The sequence below is a fragment of the Lampetra planeri genome, chromosome 1, assembly GCF_965212315.1.
Source record: "Lampetra planeri chromosome 1, kcLamPlan1.2.h2, whole genome shotgun sequence".
NCBI classification, from domain to species: Eukaryota; Metazoa; Chordata; class Hyperoartia; order Petromyzontiformes; family Petromyzontidae; genus Lampetra; species Lampetra planeri.
The window spans coordinates 12,883,407-12,908,267 of record NC_136107.1 but is presented as its reverse complement, the minus strand read 5'-3'; the positions used below and the strand labels follow the sequence as shown (position 1 = coordinate 12,908,267).

The window sequence follows — 24,861 nt, the reverse complement described above, 5'->3', positions numbered from 1 at the left end:
GCTGTACTAGTGACTGTTAGTAACTGTACTAGTGACTGTGCTAGTGACTGTACTAGTGACTGTACTAGTGACTGTGTCAGTGGCTGTACTAGTGACTGTTAGTGACTGTACTAGTGACTGTGCTAGTGACTGTACTAGTGACTGTACTAGTGACTGTACTAGTGACTGTGTTAGTGACTGTGTTAGTGACTGTACTAGTGACTGTACTAGTGACTGTACTAGTGACTGTGCTAGTGATTGTACTAGTGACTGTACTAGTGACTGTGCTAGTGGCTGTGCTAGTGACTGTGCTAGTGACTGTGCTAGTGACTGTGTTAGTGTATGTGTCTGTACTAGTGTTAGTGGCTGTGTTAGTGTATGTTTCCGTGTTAGTGTATGCGTTCGTGGCTGTGTTAGTGTATGTGTTAGTGTATGTGTTAGTGGCTGTGTTAGTGTATGTGTTAGTGGCTGTTAGTGTATGTGTTAGTGGCTGTGTTAGTGTATGTGTCTGTGTTAGTGTATGTGTCTGTACTAGTGTTAGTGTCTGTGTTAGTGTATGTGTCTGTACTAGTGTTAGTGTCTGTGTTAGTGTATGTGTCTGTACTAGTGTTAGTGTCTGTGTTAGTGTATGTGACTGTGTTAGTGTATGTGTCTGTACTAGTGTTAGTGTATGTGACTGTGTTAGTGTATGCGTTAGTGGCTGTGTTAGTGTATGTGTTAGTGGCTGTGTTAGTGTATGTGTTAGTGGCTGTGTTAGTGTATGTGTCTGTGTTAGTGTATGTGTCTGTGTTAGTGTATGTGTCTGTACTAGTGTTAGTGTCTGTGTTAGTGTATGTGTCTGTACTAGTGTTAGTGTCTGTGTTAGTGTATGTGTCTGTACTAGTGTTAGTGTCTGTGTTAGTGTATGTGTCTGTACTAGTGTTAGTGTCTGTGTTAGTGTATGTGTCTGTACTAGTGTTAGTGGCTGTGTTAGTGTATGTGTCTGTACTAGTGTTAGTGTCTGTGTTAGTGTATGTATCTGTACTAGTGTTAGTGGCTGTGTTAGTGTATGTGTCTGTACTAGTGTTAGTGGCTGTGTTAGTGTATGTGTCTGTACTAGTGTTAGTGTCTGTGTTAGTGTATGTATCTGTACTAGTGTTAGTGGCTGTGTTAGTGTATGTGTCTGTACTAGTGTTAGTGGCTGTGTTAGTGTATGTGTCTGTACTAGTGTTAGTGGCTGTGTTAGTGTTAGTGGCTGTGTTGCTGTATCAGCGAGTGCTCAATCTGTTGAACGTTGGCGCTTCTCTCTTCCTTCTAAATTGGCGCGAAACCCGACCACGTGACCAGCGAATCAGTCACGTGACTCTCCCGGCGAGCGAGAGGGGTTGGTGGTGAGGGGCGGGGTTAGGGGCGGGGTGAGGGGGTGAGGGGCGGGGTTAGGGGGAGAGGGGCGGGGTTAGGGGGAGAGGGGCGGGGTGAGGGGATGAGGGGCGGGGCTATGGGGTGAGGGGCGGGGTTAGGGGCGGTGTGAGTGTGTGAGGGGCGGGGTTAGGGGGAGAGGGGCGTGGTTAGGGGGAGAGCGGCGAGGTTAGGGGGAGAGGGGCGGGGTTAGGGGGAGAGGGGCTGGGTTAGGGGGAGAGGGGCGGGGTGAGGGTGTGAGGGGCGGGGTGAGGGTTGAGGGGCGGGGTGAGGGGAAGGGGCTGGGTGAGGGGGGGATGTGGCTTGGGGTGAGGGGGTGAGGGGCGGGGTGAGGGGGTGTGGGTTGGGGTGAGAGTATGCATCCTTGCAGTCACGAAAGCTTCAAATCTAGAATTAGTTGACTTTGATGGCAGTTCTTCAAGACGGTTGTATAACACAGTCCTGTAGATGTCTCAGGTAGTGTGAATATTGTCATAAAGGCACCGACGATCAGTCATACCCGTATTAAACACGTTACTTGAGTTTCACAATCAGAATTTTTTTTTTTACTGGAGAGATCCAATGAGCTATCAAGCTCCTTTTCACAGATGTCCTGACAGTCCAATCACTCACCAGACGCTGTCACTCATCAGATAGCCAAGTCACTCATTGTCAGTACTTGTACTGTTAAAGTCCCCATTGGATTTTCATATCTCTATAATGTGCTGCTGTTAGCGAGCACCTATTGAGGTCGCACGTTGGGGGAGTGGTGGTGGTGGCCATGCACGTGGCCTGTATGGGATAGAGTGTTGCCCCCTTGCACGCGTGGGGGTTTCTTCGAGTTATAGAGGACGCCCTTTGTTTCTTCATTGCTGGTGTTCACCCACCTCACCAGGTCCTACTTCATTTAATCGTGTTCGCACGCTAACGGCCCTGTGTATCTTAACAAAAGGAGGAAATTCCGCATTCCTATGGCAGAGGCCAGTCCATCCAACCACGGTTGACATTTCCCAAAGCGATTTTCATGTTTATCGACCCTGGTGGGATGACGAGCCGGCTCAACCCCGACGACTTTTGTCACAAAATAAGCATGTGTCCTAGTTGAAGGCTTATCGTCCGCCTAACTAAATAAGCGACGGTCTTTACCTCTAAATAGCTGACAGTTGACGAGCATTGGTGCAAGGGAGCCTGACTGCTACTGAGATACTAAATATTGAAGCTGGTTCAGAGTTTGCTTGTACGGAATGAATGCTGCTGAAACAAATGCCCTCCCAGAAAGAAGGCAGTGCAGCTGATGGGATGTGTAAAGATACTTAAATTTCAATGTGGAGACACAACTATGCTATGATAAAGGACCATTTCCCGAAACGTCATTTAATTTATGTTTCCTTTTCAGGAAGTCTTGGCTCATGTGGTGGGGGTATTTTTTTTCTACATGGGAAGGAGGGGGCTTAGTGTCTACTCATTTACTCTGCCCATATTAGTGTGTAGGTGTTTGCACACAAAAGCGAACATTGACACCCAAGCCCGCTGTGGGGTGGCGGGGAACGTGGTCTCGTCCCGACACCCCCCTGGGAGACTCCACGCAGATTAATCCCAACCCAGACTGAGCGGCGCCCACAGCAACAGCTGTGGCAGCCACAGCCACTTCACGCCGAGGGGATGAGGGAGAATCAGTCACGAGGTGTGAAGACCAGGGCAAGGGGCCCCATCTGCCCTGTCCAGATGCCCCCGCCGGGCAAACCCAGTGGGGTAGTGATAATTAACTCCTGATGAGAGCTTGAAGCCATCTCTGATTTGCGTGGAAAGTTTGTCCTTAATCTGCGTGATGGGCCACTGCTGTTAAAGTGGATGGGAAACGCTTACAAAAATTACACAGGTGGCTAATGCAGTAATATAGTAAGACCAACGTGTGCATTGTTTTAATACAAGGTCGTAGCCATGGAGTCAACATTGGGGGGGACCAAATCTTCCAGGGGATCTGGGCCCCCCCTCCCCCCCGAAAAAAAATCTGCCACCCTTCCTCTTGCTCATGAGGACACTCACTGTGAATGGAAGCTGACTGTAATAAAACTGCTTGCACTTTAATCAAAGAAACACTAATAATGCTATTTATCATAAGCAAGTACAGCTATACGAATATGCAATAAATGATAGCTACTACAGTACAAATATCACACATGCAGCGCAACATAAATGATTGACACTTTACTCAGACTTAACGTGGGCTTTCTGACAAATATAAGGTAATAAAGACATTAACGTGAGTTGAATCCGCCCGTGAGCGCCACTGTTGGTCGCTGGGTGAATGTGTGGCTAATTAACTTTCCAAGTAACTTTTCAAATGGTTGATTGATTAGCAATCGCAAATCTGCCCGTTTTCACCAAAAACGTTTGTTCCCATTCGACAGTGAGATAGCCTACGTAACACTCATATTACATTTTAGTTTTCCACTTTTTAATACATTTAAAAATAATGAAATTGAGAGACAGGACAATGTTTGACATTGATTGTACCTACCCACAGCAGTCCAGCAACGGCTTCTGCTGGGGCACGGCAACACAACTTGGACAAACCACACTCAGAACTGCAGTACACCGTAATACTAAAACCGGTAGTAATAATAATGGCAATTTTAAAGTTTAGTTATGATTATGATTACATTTGCTAATGATTATTTCGGACGGCGGTGCGTGGTTGCCTGTCGTAGCATAGCAATTATTATTTTAAAAATATTTCTTATATCAATATATTGGGGGTGGGACATTTTGAGCATATTTGAATATGGGGGGGGGGGATATGTCCCCCCCAATATATATAATTATGGCCTTGTTTTAATATAAAGCGATACAAAACACTAGACGTAGCTACAAGTACACAGGATCCAATCACGACAGAGCAAAATACTTTATAATTAACTAACAATGTACGGCACTTATTGACTTTACGTAATGCATGATGCATGTTTTCCTTTCAAACATACCTTCTGTAATTTTCTCAATCGGGCTGGCCACATAAAACACATTATTCTGTTATAAATAAGAAAATACCGGATACTTCGACTGAAAGTGCTATACGCTATCAGCCAACGATCTATCTCACGGTAAAAACTCAGAATCAACAATTTCAGAAAATGTTATCAATGTTAAGAAACAAAAATGAGACTAAATTTGTGCTACGTATTTACATGGGTCATTGTGGCTAAAAAGTTTAACAATGTAATTAGATATGGCCATTCAAAGTGATTTTCAATACAATACCGTCTTGTCTCTCAATGGGCTAGGATGGTGGCGCAGTGCTTAGCACTGAACATGGGCATCTGACCCAGAAATCATGGTCCAACTTTGGTCCAAAGGTTCCAAATCATGGCCCAACTTTGGTCCAAAGGTTCCAAATCATGGCCCAACTTTGGTCCAAAGGTTCCAAATACTGTACATTCCAACGCTGGGATGTTCACCGGGGAGTTAGATTCCTGACCATGGCTAACATCAGTGGGTAGTGATATCGAAACCGATCCTGCACCCCCTTACCAATTTGCACTGACCAGTGCGGTGGAGTTATGATCAAACAACCGCAATGACTGACACGACGAGGGAAGGCCTTTATCCAGCAGTTGATTGATACAGGAAATACTGTAAGCTTTAAAAGAAATACTGTAGCGTTTTAGAAGTTTAAAATGTACAAATTATATATTTAAAAAGTATGTAATACTCCAGGTGCAGTCGATTTATGCGTGGAGCATGGAGAAGGGTTGCATGGTTGATCCTTCCCAGCCCTTGACGTACCTGTGGAAAAATAATACACACAAGTACAGGAATACGACGTTAGTATTATTTCAAATCAAGTATATTTGCTGATCATTGTCACTGTGCAGAAATAACAAAAATCTCCCACTGTAGAGATTAAAGTACAGCAATTTACGATTACAGTACATATCACATTACTTCGATTGACCATTTTTCAACATAAGATGCTGTGTTGCAATTCACTACTAATTTTTGTATGCACAGATTGCGAAACTATTACGATTTTCCCAAATGAATTGCTGTGTATACTATTTAAGAGTGCATAATGTGTTTAACATTTGTGAAGCATCACCAACCGTTGCACCGCAAAGGCAGAATTGTTTCAAATAAATGAGACCAAAGTATCTCTCAAGGGAGTCCTCTCTTGCCAAAACAAGAATACAAAATAAAAACATCCTTTAACACATTCCAAGGACATGCAGCCAGCTTTCACGCGCATGGATTAGAATACAAGATATGTTATCCTTACCGGGGACTATATTGCTCGAGTGGCGATTCAGACTTGTTTGGGGATGAGTGCGACCATGTCTCCTCGCTGTCAGATGCCCACCGTGGGTCAGGATCACAGTACACGTGTGAACAGCTATTCCACGAGGGTTCCTGTTTGCATACAACACCACCCCTCTCTTCCTCCACCGCTGCTCCATGCGAGACCCACTTTTCAAGAGGCAGTGGCTGGGATGCGAGCAGAGTCTGTGAAGCGTGCCATTGTCCCATTGTCCCCATTGCAGGGTGAACCAAATCTTCTTCCCACTTCCAGCTGCTGCCCGGAGACCGGTCGTGCAGGAGGGATGGAGGCTCGGAGCAGCTTTGTGCCAAGCCGTCTTTGACCTCCTGTGACCCGCCGGCCTCCCCGGTTCCATGCTGCAATAGGCGAGATAGCTGCGCTATGTACCGGATGGTGAGTCGGAGTGTCTGGATTTTGCTGAGTGGACGACCGGCGGCCACCAGGTGAGGGGGCAGGATGCCCTGCAGTGCCCGCAGTGCCCGGGTCAATTTGCGCATCCGCAGCTTCTCACGCTCGTTTTTGCGTGCCCGCCTTACTCCAACACGCTGGTTGGGTTGGTTTTCTCTGAAAACGTTGTGTTAAAAAAAAAGCATGACCGTCGGTTACTTGCAGTCGATGCAAAGTGACACCACTTGATTTGTTTTGGTTAAAATAATGCAATTCAGCGGGTGAAATAAAAAAAATAAGCCGGTGTACTGCTGAAGCATTATTTTATTTCAAATATTTAAAATGTACAGCACAATATATGAATAAATTAGACGTATTCTTGGTTCTTTCGGTAAAGTCACGTAGAAGGGAAAATAATAAAAATATAAACAATAAAATTGTGTGTTTTTCACATCTGATGATGATTGCTTGTGTTGCAGTCGAAACGTCGTGATAATTGTATTGTTTTATATTTTTATTATTTTATTGTTTCCCTTCTACGTGACTTTACCGAAAGAACCAAGAATATGAATCCTTGCAGTCACGAAAGCTTTAAATCAAAATTAGACGTAGTTATTTTTGATTTCTTATAGTTTCATGAAAATTCAAGACAACTGCAGCATATTTCCATTTGTTTTCCTGAATATAAAACGAAGTACTTTAAAGTTTACACAGTTGTGCGCTGAAATAATGTGCAATAAAGATACGGTGTGGAGTATAAATGAAACATATGGCACAGTAAAAGCAGATGTACAGTAAATAAATCCACAAATAAAGTATAATGTACGTATATTAATACTATTGTACTTTCTTAACATTGCAGTACTCCATCAAATCGGATAAAAAAGCATGTGCTATGTTCTATGGTTCTTTCGGTAAAGTCACGTAGATAGAAAAAATAATAACAAGTAAATAAATCAAATAAAGTGAATAAAAATAATAAAAAAAATATCACGAAGTTTCGATCGCAACACAAGCGGTTTATTTTTTCTATCTACGTGAATTTACCAAAAGAACCATAGAATATGAATTTCTGCAGTCACGAAATTTTTAAGTCAAAATCATGTGCTATGTTCTTCATGAGACGAGAAATGGTTTCAAAGGGAGACACATACCGTCTGCTCGGAGCAAGTGGACCTGCGGTCTGAAAAGCATCCTCCCTTATGTCCAGGAACTCACAGCTTGCCTCCATGCTTCCGTGATAATTCTGTTGATGAAAAACCAAACATTCGTCAAACAAAGGGTTCATAAAAGTGCATTTGTTTTATGAAATAAATATTAAAAACGACCGTTCGTTATACCACAATTGAACAGACAGCATTTAGAATTCATTGGTGAAAAGCCTCTTTGCAATTTTTAAACAAACCCTCAAACGTTGCACTTACCTATGCTGATGTGACCTAAGTCTTCACTACAGGTATTTGCTTTTCTTTACAATTTTTGCGTAATAGAACTCACAATGGGGCCAACCCGTTAGCAGGAACATAAGAAGGTAATGGACGAAATTGAAGACAGAACCACTCTGATGAGTCTTGTGCTGTAGTCCACGTTTATATGCAGTTGAGTTTGAGGGCTGGTGAAGGATTGGGAGGGTGAGTGAGGGGTACTTCCCAACATGCCCTGCTGCAGCACATCAAAGCCACTTCTCTGCATGGTGTGAAATTGCCACTTAGCAGATGTCCGAGACACCAAAGTTCTAACGAAACTGCAATGTGAAGGACAAAATAAATACACCCACAGTGAAATTTACTTAAGCAGGTTTAGTGATTGCACATTATAAGAGACTCGTTAGATAATAACACATAACATCTTAATTATAACAATATAACTGGTTATTAAAATATGCAGAGATAAATGCCCCGGGTAATGTTGATCACTGTGTATACAGAATGTTAATTTGTTAAGTGTGTATCGTCGGTGGCTCATTAAAGCCGAATCTTTTACGGTTTGCAGTTATCTACCGTGTAACACATGCAAGCACGCATACAAAAAGCACAATGTTCCCTCTTCTCTGCGTGACAGCTTTGTATCTTTGTATATATATGAGCCACATAGTATCTGTAGACGAGCCATCGCAAATTGCAATTGCATGAGTAAGACAGATGTGCAATTCCTCATACAATATCCAATTCTCCTTTATCTAACACACGTGTTTTTGAATTATACTGGAGTAATAAATGGACGCCAAGCTTCACACATATTCCATCACTCTGACTTCATAAAGTGAAGCGTTTACAGTGACAACAGCAGTCTCACCAACGGGTTTACACTTTATTGATATTCACTTTTTTCTGTGGTGAGCATCAACCCAAGTTCTGTTTAAGCCTGACAGACGCGTGTTCATTAGCACATAACACACAGGTCATGGCACCGGTTTGTGCTGTACCGCAAGCTTTCCCAAGCAGGCCGGTGCCTAGCATGCTGTGTCTGTTGCTTCCCCGTCTGTCACCACCAGCATGACGCGACTGTCAGGGTCCACTTCAAACAAGCCCACTTCCCCATGGCACTGGTGTCTGACACCTAAAGTTTGCACACCATGCATACTCAGTGATGTTTTAAGTTTCACGCTCTCCCACAACCTTATATCTATTGGGAACTTTCAAATGTGGGGTTATTTATAATGCTAAATTATTAGATTTTTTTTCCTATTTCATAAAGGCTGTTGATGGGGTTCTATGCTGAACGGTGGGTATACAATGGAATTTTGAAATGGCTGCAATCACCTTAAACATTTTGCAGGTTTACAAAGGCAATTCTGGCTTCGGTTCAGAATGAGCCATGGCACCAGAAAGAATGTTGCTGCCCTTTGCAGGGTAATGTGGTCATCATTTACAGTCTTGAGGTCCTCCTTATAAAAAGTAAGCCATTGTGTGTTGTCAGATGACAACTAGTCAAGCGAGGAAAACCTAAGATATTTCTCTAAACACAAAATGAGGAATTATACAATGCAGTTTGGATTTATATATCGTCTAAATGCTACCACATTTACACACAATATAAAGATTCTGCAAATAAAGTGTGGGCATGTTTATTGTTATAGATGTACATAAACAGTGGACATGTTTATTTATAGAGAGATAGTCAGGCAGGGGAAAAAAAGGTCTTGAGCCTGGACTTGAGCAGGGCCAGGGAGTCAACAGCACGGATGGTTAGTGGAAGAGAATTCCAGGCCGTGCCGGTAGCATTGGAGAATGGGAGGCCTCATGTATGTATGTTGAACTTCTTTCGCACCGTATGTAGCCAACCGTGTTGATTAACTGAGGGCTTCAACAGAACGCCTTGGTTGGTGAGTGTTCATTTTACTATCTTGTTTTCAGAATATTTTAACTTCACTTTGCATACAAAAACACATAATCGCGTCCCTTAGGGGCCATCTATAATTGACGTCACGCGATTTTGAACGATTTTTGACCCCCCCCCCCTCATCACACGGCGTCACAAAAAGTCAGACCCCCCCCCCTTCAAATATGACGTCACAAAGCTCTACCCCCCCTCCCCCAAAACCACATTTCCATTTTGAAAATAAAACATGCTTCAAATCGCTTTAAACTACTGTATTGTCATTGTAGTGCGTATTTAATGTATATTTAATTAAGTAGAACGTGTTGTCTATATTTATTTAGAGTTGAGAATTTTGATGTGACGTCACATTTCTCAACCCCCCCCCCCCTCGTCACACATCGTCATTTATGGACGGCCCCTTAATTGTTATTGTAACTTTCAATACCCATATTATATATTTAAAAAAAGACTCAATATTATTGTTTTTATTTCAATAAGTATATCTTGATCCAATAGAGAGAGAACCTTTTAAAGTTATAAACACACGGTGGGGGCTCAGCTCATCAGCTGTGGCATCTCTAACGATCATTCACACCCTGCATGCCATCTCATTAGCTTATTCCTCAGAAGAAGTCTGGTGTGAACATAAGTGAAGAGTCTTGTGAAGTGAAGAGCCTTGCCTTCGTGTAGTTGTCTATCAGCTGATTATTTCTTTCCTGACTGCTAAGCATCTTAAGATGACTTATTAAACGTGCTTTCTCTGTCACATGCATATTTATAGTGTAGTATACTAAAGCCTAACGTTCTGATTTACACATAAATTGAATGTATAAAAATTATATTCATGTGCAGTGTTTTATAAAAATTTGAATGGATCATAGAATAATGAATGTGAACATACACCAGAAAACTGGAATACTGAGCAGTTACACAATTATGGCATTAACAATTTTAATTTACTGGAAATAGCATCTTAAAGAAATTGCATCTCATGACACTTGACAAGTGTGGAGGCTACCTTCATGAGGACTGTGGTGAACGGGGTGTAGAGCAGGGCAGGGAAATGTGGAAGAGGAGTGAAACTCCAGAGTGATGTCACGAAGTAAGAGACTGAAGGCCAGAACCAAGAAAGTCCCAAGGCAACCTCAGGGTGGCCAGTGCCTCTCACAAACTAGTGTGGTCCTCGGACAGTGTCAGGATATTAAATGTATACATACTCTACATTCAATTTCGATTTAAAGCTTTCGTGACTGCAGGGATTCATCTTCTTGGTTCTTTCGGTAAAGTCACGTAGAAGGGAAATAATAAAATAATAAAAATAACACATAATAAAATAATTATTTTATTATTTTTATTTTTATTATTTTTAAAGTCACATAGAAGGGGAAAAAACATTATAAAATAATTATTTTATTATGGTTTATTTTTTATTATTTTATTATTTCCCTTCTACAAAAATAAAACATAATAAAAACATTTTTGTAAATTTTTTATTATTATTTTATGATTTCCCTTCTACGTGACTTTACCGAAAGAACCAAGAAGACGACTCTACATTGTTTTATTGTAGTGCTAATGTCTCTACTTCCAATATGTTCATTCAGTGACTGGCAAAAACTGTAATTTATAATGTATTTAATAGTAATACTGTAGATTAATTTCCAGCTCTTGTTAATCCACTGCAGAGTGAACACATTTCCATGTCATCATGGTCATAGGGGTTGTTTGACCATACTTTACCATGCTGGTTCGTGTCAGTTGTTGAGAGCAGAGGCCTAGGACTGCTTCAGATATCACTCCCCACTGGTGTTAACTGTGGTTTGGAATCAAACTTGGGTAACCATATTGAGAGCTCAGTATGCTAGAATAAAATAAACATTAAGGGTAGGGCAATTAGGATGATAAAATTAAACAAATTAGCAATACCCTACATTATTCAAGTAGCCTATATACCATGTAATGTCATAAACATGTGGAGTATGTTAGTATCTAGAATGTTTTTAGGGAGTTATATAATCCAAGAGAGAAACATCAAATATAGCTGAACACAAGTAGCATCAGCTATGGCTGGTTTACACCCTTTTGTGTCAACAAAAACAAAACCATGTGTGTAGAGAAACTTGGATTTTGAGACCTGGTTTAGGTTTAACTTGCTTTTTAATGGTGTGAATCTGGAAACCAACACTGCCAAATACCACAGGCTTCTGAAGGAGGTGTGATTAAACAACTGTGTGCTAATGAACCCACTTTCTTATTATCCAAGGAAGTGGCAAGATGCTAACATGAAAGACATAGTAATGGGGCTAACAGTGTTTTGCCTGTAATTATGTTTTCTTTGATTAATAACAAATATAATTTGTTTTCACAATCGTCAGCAAATATGGATATATAAATATTTAGGACCGGAAACTGGGAATGTATAATGGCAATGAGCGTTGTCCACATCACGCAGACTATGAAGGGCCTACATAGTAAATTGAACGAGCTAAGTGATGCCCCCCGATTATAGTGGACAAAAACAAAACGACATTGCGCAGTAGAAAATACTTTTAGGTCATACACAACAAATGTTGTGCTTAACACAAAACGTACATTTAAACCACTAACCAACCAGGGTGCCAATGTGTGCTGCAGTTAATTGCAGGCCTCCTGATGTTTAGTGTTGAAGGTGGAGAGGACTTGTTATTGCACAACTGCTTAAAATCAGGTCCCCTTCATGTTGATTGAAAGTGAAAAGATACGGTTGCACAACATGCTCTTTTATTTAAAAAAATTGGATACTCAATAAAATACTTAGCATTAAGAAACCACTTAAAATGTCAATACTTTGAAAAAAGTGTTACGTCAACATTGTCAACAGTTGAATCTCATTAACATTCACAGAAATAAGGAAATATTACAATTCTTATTATGCATAAACCCAGCTAATCTATTACTGTATAATTTGTTTAAAATGACTGATAATATGACCTTTTGTACCTTTAATTTTTATAAAACTGAAAGAAGTATTCAAACAGACTATCAAGAATGATTTTTTTTTTATTATAAAGTAATGTATTGCATATACAGTAATTTGCTAAAGTGTATGGACAATTTTTACATATGAGCAAGGCAATTACCAATTAAAGATTTTAAAAATACAATACTGTCTACATCTCTACATAGGTAAATACCTATTTAGGTATATTATTTTTGCGAGTAACATTACTACTTAACATACTCTACAAATAATATACAAATAAGACCACTATTAATATTGGACATAAGCGATATCAATGTATCTTCATTGAAGCAGAAGCTGCCCATTTTGTACACAATACACAGGTGCACATGTGGAACAACAATTACAGGTGTAAGTCATGCAATTCAGTGTTCAAACCTGGAAAATGTGTCTACAGTGATGACAGCCCACTTCATATTAATGCATGTTTTTATGCTTTATGCCAAGTTTCCGCAGGAAGGGACGATGTTACTCTGTAATGCCAGTTGATCAAAGCCATCGTGGATGAGCAGCACCTCTAATGGAGACATATTGATAACGATCTCAAAAGATAAAACGCATACACTGCCTTATTACTGTACTGTAAATAGTGCTACTATATTTATTATGTGCAGGGATGTGCCTAAGAAAATAAAATGAAGTTTAATCATAACGCACAAGCCCATTTCTTGTGCATTAAAGCACCATGTATGTACTGTATTTTCCGTTTTACAGAGTTAAAATGTTCTCTAAGTACTTTAAAGAACACAAGGAAATAATTTCAATGAAGGGCTGTGCAGTGAAAATACAAATGAAACCAGTTGAATATATTATGTTATTACAATACCCCCCTCTTCTGCCTCTGATTTCTGCACCTGATGGGTTCAGTGATGGACGTCGTCTTGCTCTATTTAAGACCGGAAGCAGGTGGATGGCTTCACTATTCTGGCAAATCGCCCGATGATGCTGGATGTAATTACCAGTGAAACATCGCATTCAAATTGTGAATATTGTGGATTTACTCTCCAACACACCGGTGGGCTGAAGTAGTAACTAATTGGCGCGTTTTGTTTACGTGACAAATCCCTTATTGATTGGCTGTGTCGGGTGGTGGAGGGTTACGACACATTTATACTTACGCGATCTAACCCAAAAACATTTAGTATGAACAAATGATACCCTTTATTGGCTAGTATTGCACTGCTGAATATCGAGTGTTATTCCTTAAATTAAGGCACTAGTCAGATAAAGCTTGGCCATAGCTGACGAAAAAGCTCATTTTTTTTAAGTGCACCCAATCGTGTGGGGATGAACGTGAGCCAGCACATTCTCACGTACTGTAGGCTGGTCAACATGTGATGGTGCTCATTATTGTGTGCTGGTATACTTTAAATCTGGCTACGGTATGCAGATTCCACACCATGAGATTCACATTTTCATCCATGGCGAGATTGGAAAGTCAGACGCACTGGAAAATACCACACCCACACCCAGACCCATGACACAGCTTAAGTTGCAGTGTCAGAGTCAGGGTTTTTTTTCTCTCTCTCACTATAATGCACAGCACAAGCTATGGCAAGGACTGCGATTAGTGATTGTACAACTCAACATTTAAGAAGACATATTCTATATAAGGTACTAGTGGGCAGCCCATCCTATGGATAGTGACATGACTTGACCATTACCCACTTGGTTCAACCAGGTTTTGTCTTTTTTTATGCTGAATTGTACAATGCAATATCTATGGAAGCAAGTTAAAATACTTTATCTGGTTGTTTATTTGACTAATAATGGATCAAATTTAGAGAAATATTATACAACTGCATTTTTTTTTTATTAGATGCTGTATTTGCACATTTTCAATAATACTGAACAGTTATAGGCTTTTATAAACTCAAATGTAGTTTTCCAAAAGCACCCTAGCCTGTTCTCGTCCACCGATGAGCAAAACAAGGTCGCAAGACAATGTAAGATATTTGTTGGAGTGACACAGCTGGAAAACATATCGGGGGATGTAAGCCCAGGGGTCATTAGAGGTGGCCCGGGAACACATTGATAAATGAAGAGGCAGACAATAAAGAATAGGATGGAGTGCTTTCAGAAAATGTAATTTTATAATGAAAAAAAATCACAGCAAGACGCTCAAAAAAAAAATATCTTCATGTAACACAAATGAATACAAGTCAATAAGAAAGTAAATAAAAAAGAACACATTCACTGTGTAGTGTTGTTTTATCCGAGTAGGTGAGACAAGAATCCCGTGGATGCATTTCCTGGAGAGACCGTGTTAGATTGAGTTTGGTTAAATATGGCCATTTCCACCTCCATTTGCTGTAGCTCCTCCTGTTGCAGAACTTCAAAACCTTCAGCGTTATCCTCCTCATCTGTCTCACAGGTCTGGGTTGACGCTTTGTCTATCTTTGACTCGGAGGGGGTGATCTGCTGGGGGATGCTGGGGGTATCTGTAGACTCCTCAGCAGAGCTGGGCAGCTGCTCCGGGTCTGCAGCAGGACTACATAATGGTGGAGCCTCCTCCAGGGCAGAGGACAGAAGCTCAGAGAGGTCAGGTGCAGTGGACAGCAGCAGAGAATCTTCAACACTAAGGTATGAGTGTCCATGTCTGCTGAATGCCTCTGTGCTTGTGACACAGTAGCTGTCATTTTCCTTGGCTGCAGCCCCTATCTCTGACCCATCCACGTAATGCTGCATTTCTGACACTCCCTCCATAGTGGAACCTGCGTAATTAGATAGCAAAGGAATGTTGGGGGTTAATTCAGTTATCTCAGCATAGTGGATGATGCATCCTTCGGAGATAATGGGTCCATATTTGCTCACATTGCTCTTTATATTCGGTGAAGAGCCTGAAAGTTGGGAATTGTTTACCATCTGGCCATGAGCCTCATCCATGTTAGTAAATGGAGCTTCTGCAGGATGAAAAACATTTCCTGACTGCTCACCAGTAAGGCTGAGTGGAGAAACAAGCGACATGGTAGCCAAGTCTGACGTTGTGTAGTTATCTTGGTCAGCATGACAGACATTGCTGTGAATGCTATATTCAAAACTTGGCACAGAACCAACGCTGTCCCTATTCAAACTGCATACTGGCTCTTGCTTGGTATCCTTTTCTGTAGAATATTTGTGGGGTTTCAGCTTACAGGGCTCATGAGGTAGTTTTTCTTGACTGGCTTTAGAAGTATTTTTAAAAACTAATTCTATTACCGCTTTATTATGTTGTTCCTCTCCAAGAAAAGTATCCGGTTTTCTTATTTCCGTGCAGATTATTTGATTGGCTTCTTTAAATGGATCTTCTGAATTCGGCTGCTGCTCTTGTTTAACCTCTGAGCTGGATTCCTCAGTGGACGTTGAATCTTCAAATGTAGCACCTTCCTGGAAAAGTAAAGACTCAACATGTATTCATTGATATTTGAATTGATCATTATTTCCTCACAGATTAAAAAAACTAATCTTCATATATTTTCGAAAGCAAAAGTATAGGTGCATTTAAATGCATAAACTATGCAGTATTAATTTCCTAATTTAATCTATAAAACAACATATTTTTAGTCTTCGAGTTACCCATAAGCAATATAAAGTCACAAATACAATTACTGTGTTATATTTTATGAATACAGGACCATGTAAAGTTTCTTATATTAGGAAAATACTATACAAACATGTACACCTGCATTTGATTTTAAAATGTAATGTGTGCTAGGTTAGTGTGGTATAGTTTCTCCTGCTGGAAATGTATTGGTGTAAAACATCCACCGTAAAACAATTTCCTGTAAAATATATAAGCGTTTACATATTTATTTTTATACTACAGTATGCTTATCATATAAACAAAGGAAAGGAAAGTTACCTTAGCGGGCAGGTCACAGTTGAAGTTAATGTATAACATTTTTATTACATAATTCCCTAGACGTGAAAGGATGTTTTTGCCAAACAAACTACATGGGTCTTTGTGCGTGGTGCCTTGGGTGGTACCTGTGAGTGGGTGGTTTCTTTGGCTGCACCATCTTCGGCTGCCGTGAGTGTGTCACTGGGCCGCTGACCGATGCTTGGTCTGCTTCCATGGGGAGCTTGCGCAAGGAGGACTGTCCAAGCCTTTCGAATGGCCTCGTTGTGGTTGACAAACTGCCAAATCAGTGTACCTACCACTGCACAAATAACAGGACACCATTAAACATGATTATTGCATTCCCTTTATTTTAAGCTGGTAAATGCACGCGTATATAAACATTTAAGACCAAAGGGAAATGCTAATAAAATTGCTCACAAGCATATAACTGTATACCAGACTCCTAATACATTATTCACCTTCAATACGCCATACTGTTTTTGAAACTAAAATGTGACTTAGATTTTATCAGGACATTGTACACCACCACCACTAACCATTTAGATAACTCTCACGTAACAAATCATTATTGTACTCTTTAAAATAGATATGCTTTTGATGATGTACAACAATCGTTATGCAACATTAACCTTTCAATCAGTGAAGGTGTTTATAATTGTGGAGAATTGTTGAGTTCATACAATAATAAAAGGACATACAGACAGAGAGTGAGATCAGAGTTCCAGGAACAGCATGGCCCACAATTGCCAGCCCCGCACAGCATGCACAGAACTGTATGTGGGATCATCAAAACAAAAAACAAAGTTGATGTTACAGAAGCCAAATACACGACTATACTCCGTATAGTAGGGCCTCGCTTTTGTTTCCAAGTATATGTATGTCTATTTATTTAGTTTAAATTCGAATGACATTTCACCATATATCAGAACTGTAAAAGTAAAGTAAAACGCAAAGCTGGTGAATATGAATGTGTAGTGGTGTGGGGTTAAACTCTGCCACTTTACCTTAGCAGGATGCTGTCTGCGGAAGCGAGTCAGGGTCAGCCACGAGTCATTCAGGCCCCCACAGAGCTCAGACAAGCTCAGCTGCTTTGACAAAACCACCACCCAACTGCATAATCAAATTAACAAATTAGTTTCTGCTTACACATAAAGGCACCTCCACATGAGAGGTGTAAGTCACAAAAATAACCAATGTATTGACATGATTTTGAAAGCACACATTTTACAAATTACTATTTCACTTGTTTATCCAGAAAATCCCCACTGAGTCTCGAGGCCACATTCAGGAGAGTCCTGCTAAATTATCACAGTAGGGGGCGATGATTGCTGTATTCCCAAATTTAGTCTTTTGTGGATATACAATACTAGATGTACTACCCGGCTTCGCCCGGGACTTGGATCCACCACGCCCAGCCGCCTTTGTCTCCCGAGTGGCGATGTTCACACACCACAACAGTTACTCGTTTGACGCCGAGTCGACCTAGGGGAGGCCCAGGACCGGTTGAAATAATCGTCACTGGTGGTGGCCGTGAATCGAACTCGGGTCGCCGGGTTCGTAGCGCGGCGCGCTACCTGCTACACTACACTACGTTACGCTTCCACGTGCATGGGTCACGTGACAGATGTGACGTCACAGCTCACTTGCCGTGCAAAAAATAAATGCATTATTGAGCTCCCCCCCCAAAAAAAATAAAAACGAAAGTGTATTTTTATAATTTGTGCATGGTGTACAGTCTGGAAAGTACCCACATGGCAAATTTCCAGTTTGTTGCATGTCGGGAAGTACGCTAAACTTTTTGAACAGACACACATATTCACAACTTTGACTTTTATATATATGGAGATATTTATTTGGACCATGACGCCAGCACACAATGAGCTACTGTTCTTCAAACGACGTCACGGGATCTTTAACGTCCACTGTGAGACGGTGCATATGTGATGGTTAATACACCTACAGTATTAACCAGGGTGCCCTGCTGGATTCGAACTCCGAGCCTCTGTAAGAAACGGTGAATGTGCTATCCCAAGGCCATGCCACCACCCCATACCAAGCTCAAAGTGGAAAAATTAAAAGACCCTTCAAGATCAACATATTATCATGGCCAAAGCCAGCAATGCATTAGAACGAGCCATATCGTGACTCGGGCATTCACCATTCACCCATTTCTTACCAGTTTCCGCTCCGATAAAAGTGACCATTTACATCAAAATATCTGAAACCACAAAACAGTCAAACACAGCAATAGTTCTAAACTGTGATCAAAAACGTGTCTGTAGGGGAGATACGTAGAATATATAATTATTTTGCAGTACATCAGAGTTCTCTACTTTGTAGACTAATATGTACTGAATTGTATATGATTTTACCAGGAACGTTACGCCAAGTTGTGCTGATGAATGCATTCGATTCATGAGCTTTGATTGAATGGATCTCTTTCACAAGACAAATTATGTGTCACATGTAATTGTAAAGGAATCCAGAGTCATTAAAAATCACCAATGTCTAGCGAAGTAACGCATCAGAAAATTAGATGTCACAGCGATTTATTTTGTACATGGGCCGGTGGGAGTCTACTGGTGAGAAATTCAGAACACTTAAACAAGTTACCGATTTATGACCAAGAAAGTTAGGATTCAAGCCCATCAGAGACACCAACATTTGTTAAGGAGGGTACTGCTAAGTTTTCATAGTAGCAGGCAATGAAAGGGACCATGTCTTTGAAGGTTGTCGGACAACCTGGGTAGCTCCAGGAGGAGAGGCTTGCAGGTGGAGGCAGCTATGCTGGCTTCAGCCTGGGGAGTCTTTTGGCATCTTATATTTTGAGAGTTTTATTACAAATATATGTTCTAAGTCCTTGAAAAATGATCTAATTTGTCTATATTTATCGCTGTAAAATTTTGCATTACATTTTATAAATGCCAAAACATCAGTGTTAATATAAATGTGATTTTTGCAAAAATCTTATTTTCATATTAAAGATGAACGAATTAATTCCACTTGTTGTGTTCACATTCAACTTTTATTTTAGTTGCATGATGCAACTCAAATATTTGTTGTGTTCACATTGTCAAATGGTATCCTATTGTGCTGCAATCAGAACAGAATACTCAATGTTTACAAAAACAAAAAGTAAACAACTAGTTTGTTTGTAGAATTCAATAAACGCAACTTACTTAAAATGAATGAAGACATTGATTATAATTATTAGTGTTGTGAGCCATGGCTACAGTATACATTGACCGCTAGCATTCACATCATTGGAATTCCGTGACCGCTCGTATTGGTTTTCTCCTGTGTCACATGGCACAACCATGTGAGCTCTTGTGTCACTGGAGGGTGTGTGCGCGTGTCGGGGGTGTGGCAAACATTTCCACATGTGTACAGTAAATAAATTACTAAAAAAGGTCACGCGGAGCCAAATGTTTTGGTGCTTACCAGCCAAGTGGCTGCTGTGAGTGCACATTAACAAGGTGACGTCTCAAGGCTTGCATCCACATGAAGACTTTATGTAAAACACACCATGGCTGTTGTTGTTGTATGCGTGTTTTGCCAGAACTATTGATCAACTATAAATCCCCTTTATCCATAATTACCGAATTATGTTAAAACAAGAAGTAATATCCCATTAATGTGGGTTACTTTTGGGGATGTAAAAAATCCACACTTGCTTTTACTACTTTCCATATTCCAGTATTATATTTAAATAGCTATGAGGATAAAAAGGTTGGTTGTAACATGAGTTATCACCAGAACATTTAATATGGCCAGAAGGAAATTATATAAGATAAATGTAAACACATGAATAAATATATAAAAATAGCATGTGCCCTATCATAAATGTGAAAAAGTCAACACGTCCCCCCCCACCCGTGTGCTGATCTCCATACGTGGCCCTCTGAGCCAGACGTGCCAATTCTACATTTCCATGGTGGGGGCAAGTCGTTTCGTAAAGTAGTGGTCACTTGATCAATCCTGGGATGTGATCTCATCACCTTTTGATTGTCAAGTATTCTAATCATCGCACCGAATGGCCTGGTACCACATTTATTATTCATTGTCAGTATACAGTGGTGCCTCGAGATGGACTGTATATGTGGCACGGAATGAATAATAAAGAATGATTCAAACACCGTGTGTACTTCTAAATACTATTAACATTGCCGCTCACCATGTTGTTGCTCGTCTTTTTGAATGCCCAATTTTGATTTTTTTTAAACAATTGCGGAGCCAGTAAGTTGGCAACACGGTTTAATTGAATACAAAGATCAATGATCACCCAACAACAGGATCCACATTCTTTCCGATTTTTTTTACCGAGGCTATTTATGTGGCCGTGTCAATAACCACTGAGGGGTTTGAAAATTGTCATTCGCAAATACCAAAATATCAGTGGGTGTGTTTATTGTGCACTTTGTACGCATGAGTGACACACCAGATGTGCTCTTTGGAGGCTACATTGATAATAGCAGCTGTGTGTACGTGCACGCCCTGACATGTCCCTCTACCAGGCTATAAACAGCTCAGATGCCATTAATAGTTCCAAGAGTTTGACATGAAAGACAAATCACATGAAGACATTTTCTCGTGATATTTCAAATTAATGTATCTATAAATGTCAACTGATGGTGCCTAATGGTTGTGAGAGTTGATATATTCCACGATTTAGACAAGAAAACATTGTTTTGCTGGACTGTACTAGCAGTGAAAGCTATACAGAATAGTGTGCGAGTTCTATTTATTCCAGGTAGAGAGGAATACACCAGAACATATCTGGCAGGGACTTGTTCAAGTCGGTATCTGACCTCTGTCAACTATGTTCTTACCTCGCCATCCTTATTAGTACGTCTAAATTCTAGTTGAAACGTTCCCAAATCAACCTGATTACAATGTATTTCCTGGTGTGCCCTTATGCGTTAGATAAAACAGTATGTATTACTTATTTACAGTACCTGGTATATACATTACATTGGTGTATTGTTACAATGGAAATATTTTTACCATAAGTAAACTGAAACCCTAAGACATGTAGGCTACAGTATAGTGCCGTTTTTCCTTTTAAAATGTATTAGTTCTAAGAAAAGAGGAGAACGCTCAAAAGCTGGCACTGCATCATGCAGTGCCAGCTTTTCAAGTGGAAGTAATTCGATCAGCCTCGTCTCAAACGGTGTTAGACCAGAGGACGCCAAAAGGCGAACAGCACAAAGACAACGCACTATCAGAGACGAGACTCAAAAGAAAGCTGTCTCTGGTGTGGACCAATCAGTTTCAAGGGCAATGCATATATATTATCAGTGTGTTTTTTTTTGCATTCTGACCACAAGTATTGTGGTTAATGCAGACATGATTCCTTGTAAAAGGTTTCAGTTTGGTGTTTTAACATCTTAACACCTGTTTTGTTGCCAGAAAAAAGGGGAAACCCTATTCTCATATTTTGGTACTGGCAAAGGAGGTCCCATGATGATTATTATGGCAAAATAAATTGTATGTTTATTTTGTCATCCAGCTTGTTTTTGTAATTGCAATCCTTAACTTTATGAATGCCACAATAGCAATTACTCAACATTTGAAGTTCAGTTTTTCATACAGGGTTTTCATAAAGTGATATTTTAAATATGAACAAATCTGATCTTTCTGTTTTATGGTGTTCTCATGACAAGCAGTACATCTTGTAGGAAATGTGTATGGTTCCCCTTAAGTTACTAGTACCCTGGTGTGTATGTGATGAAGGAAATGTGTCATTTATGTCATGTGTGGTTTAGCACTGCATTTATTCCCGACAGAAATAAATCCGGGTTCACACAACCTCCGTTCAAACTAACACCGCTGTGGAAGCAAGCGTGCCAATTGCTGTCATATTTGGGTTATATTTAAAATCTATCTTTGTCGAGTGGTTTATTTGTGTCCTCCTGTGTTAAGGCTTGGCAACTAGGTAAAACACGCCACGTGTGCCATGACCTTAGCATTTTGTTCGTATCATAGTTTCAGAGGGAAATAGAGTAGCCGATCACAGCTCTTGACATTTTAGTGTGAAGTATAATTGCATGATAAAGATGGATATTTTATAGGTGGTAACTTGGTTTACATGCCAAACTGCAGGGCCTCTCCTATATTTGCATTTTTTCCTAGGTAGGAAAGAGTGCTAATCCGAGATAATTAGTATATTGGTTACATGCAACAGCCTGTGCAGAAATAGGGTCAACTTGACATTTAAGTGAGTGGGGCAGATAGAGATTAAATCCCTTTCTCGGAAGGTTTTCCTGCATATGACAGTGTGGAACAGTGACTTTAACACCCTCTGTTGGTTGTATAACCTGTTAAAAACAAGCGGTCATGTTCAGTCAACAATCAGTGTCTGCGTAATCTGGGCATGTGACTTTTAGTGCTGTTAGCCAGCAGCTATTATGGTCTCTCAGTAACAAAATCATGTGATCGTGAAAGGCAGAGTTTCAGAATTCACAAATTAAATAATATATAGATCACGAATATTCTTTTCAGTGCCCTTTAATTGTTTATCCCAAAAAGTGCACAGCAAGTTCACGAAACAATGTGATTTATCTGTTATAGGTACACAGCTGCAAAACACAACAGAATACAATACAATTGATGTGTTCATACAAGGGCAGTTTTTGAAGGTGTATTTGGGCCAAAATTATGAAATAAAGAGGCGAACGAAAGCAAGCTGGAGTGCTATTGCAAAACTGTAATTGAAGGATTAAAACAAAATACCATTGTGCCTGAATATAACAGTTTTCAATCAGTGCATATTACCTGCTATGACATTTCAATCAGAAACAAGGACACTGACATAGAAAATGGAATAAGTTTGCAAAGACGCGTGATGAGGTTCATGCTTGGAATCACACTAGACATAAAAATGAACTAATGAATCAGAGAAGATGTGCGAGTTACATATATCATATTGAATTATTCAGGAAGTGGGGCATGGACAGGGCACATCGCTAGAAGTGATGATGGCTGGTGGTCAAGACGAACAAAGGAGTTGCGGCAACACACCTAAGATGACCCCTAAAGTGGAGATAGATCAACAAATTAGCTGGATGGATTCTACTGCGAGACAGCGAGAGATGGCAAAGGCCTGGGAGGTCTTCATCCAGTATTGGATAGATCATGTTTCAATGGTAAACAAATTTGTAAGGGGATATGAAACACGTTTTCAATTTTCTACTAGTTCTTTTGTGACGAAACAAATTTGTCTATTAAGCTCATTCGTATACAAACAAACTACTGCCTTTCAGAGGGTATTTCCGATTCCAGAACATAATAACATTATCAAGGGTCAATCATTACATTTAATTCACACAGTTAATATTGTACATGTAAATTGTGCACATTTGTTAAATAAGCACAATTAGGTGTAATGCTTCAGTTGTAACTGTCAATCAAGGAAATAACGTTGCCAAACACGTTTGTCGGCATCACTGATACCTATCTTTGAATTGGTCATATTATAACCAGGTGTATTGTGCTTTGTGATCTTACCTTGGCAGCTGGCTACAGCTGTTGCTGGCGTGCATGGTGTGTGTCAGTCCTGCTTTGGGCAGATTGTCCTCCTGTTCCACAAACGCCGGTATGGTTTAGTGAGTGTACAGCTCTCTCTCTCTTACTCCAGCACTCTTGTCAGTCTGGTGAAATGATGCAAACGCCACTGGCTTGGCAGAATCTCTATTGGAGGAAGTCTGTAAGAGAGGGGGCGTCATAGCCTTTTATTGGCTGGCCCTGGGATGAGTCACTGGGCACATGGCCTGTGCAGTGTTTATAAATAACTGCAGCAACTCATTTTCAAAAATAACATTGTATGATTTTTTTTTGGATTTTCACATCAACACACAACACTGCTGATGTACCATGTACCTAGTGAGGATCCCTGTAATCCCATATCTGTGTACTTGTTTTTTACCAAGCACCAACTGAAACTTTTCGCAAGTCATTGTTTGGCTTGCATGTTTAAGGAACGTCTGCTCTCTATTTGTGTTTTATTATACATTCTAATGTTGACATACTGCAGTATGTTTTAAAGATATTAAGACTATGAACACATGAGGTTTAAATATATCTCCTCAAAATTCCTAAACACAAATTAAAGAGACAACCTCATTAATAAAATCGTGCCATTTTAATATTGCTAAGAATACAATGTAATTTTATAATGAAAAAAAGACAAAGTTCTAAGAAAATCGATAAGTAAACCTGACATCAAAACAACTCTTATCGTGCAGAAAATGTAACTTATGTTTGTTTTAACGTATGAAAATTGTATGATATTATATCATACAATACTTTACTGTAACATCTTATGCCCACTATATATTTGGTCGATGCTGTTGTGCAGTTTACACACAAGTGAAATCTGAACATCCCAGAAGGGTTTGGGAGAATGTTCCAGCATTAAGTATCAAGGCCCTTCCTGGAAATTAAAATGAAATGCAATCAAGTGTGATAGGGTTTCAACTTGGGAAATTAACCACTTTGCCTGTTCAGTACCAAGGGTTAGCGGCAGATCTAACTTATAATTAGAGTTGTTCAAATTCGTTTTTTTTGCATTAATTTACTGGTAATCGCATGCAAAACCGGTAACAAAACGGTTTGCCACACATGTAGAAATTAACACAAAAT

At 40.1% G+C, this 24,861-nt stretch overlaps 1 protein-coding gene across 2 annotated transcripts; it reads right to left on the bottom strand.

Moving 5' to 3' along the window:
- Positions 1–14,454: 14,454 nt before the first annotated feature.
- Positions 14,455–23,893, bottom strand: LOC144718273 (uncharacterized). 2 transcript variants are annotated; one of them, XM_078593900.1, is made up of 5 exons: positions 23,728–23,893; positions 17,226–17,331; positions 16,920–16,992; positions 16,347–16,519; positions 14,455–15,746 (listed from the first exon to the last, which is right to left on the bottom strand). In XM_078593900.1, the coding sequence occupies exons 1-5, from the start codon at positions 23,760–23,762 to the stop codon at positions 14,592–14,594; spliced, it is 1,542 nt and encodes a 513-aa protein (XP_078450026.1). In that variant the 5' UTR covers positions 23,763–23,893; the 3' UTR covers positions 14,455–14,591. The 2 variants fall into 2 exon arrangements, 1 of the variants encoding a protein (XP_078450026.1); XR_013585329.1 differs by having other exon boundaries at positions 14,805–15,746; positions 17,226–17,309; positions 23,728–23,879.
- Positions 23,894–24,861: the final 968 nt, after the last annotated feature.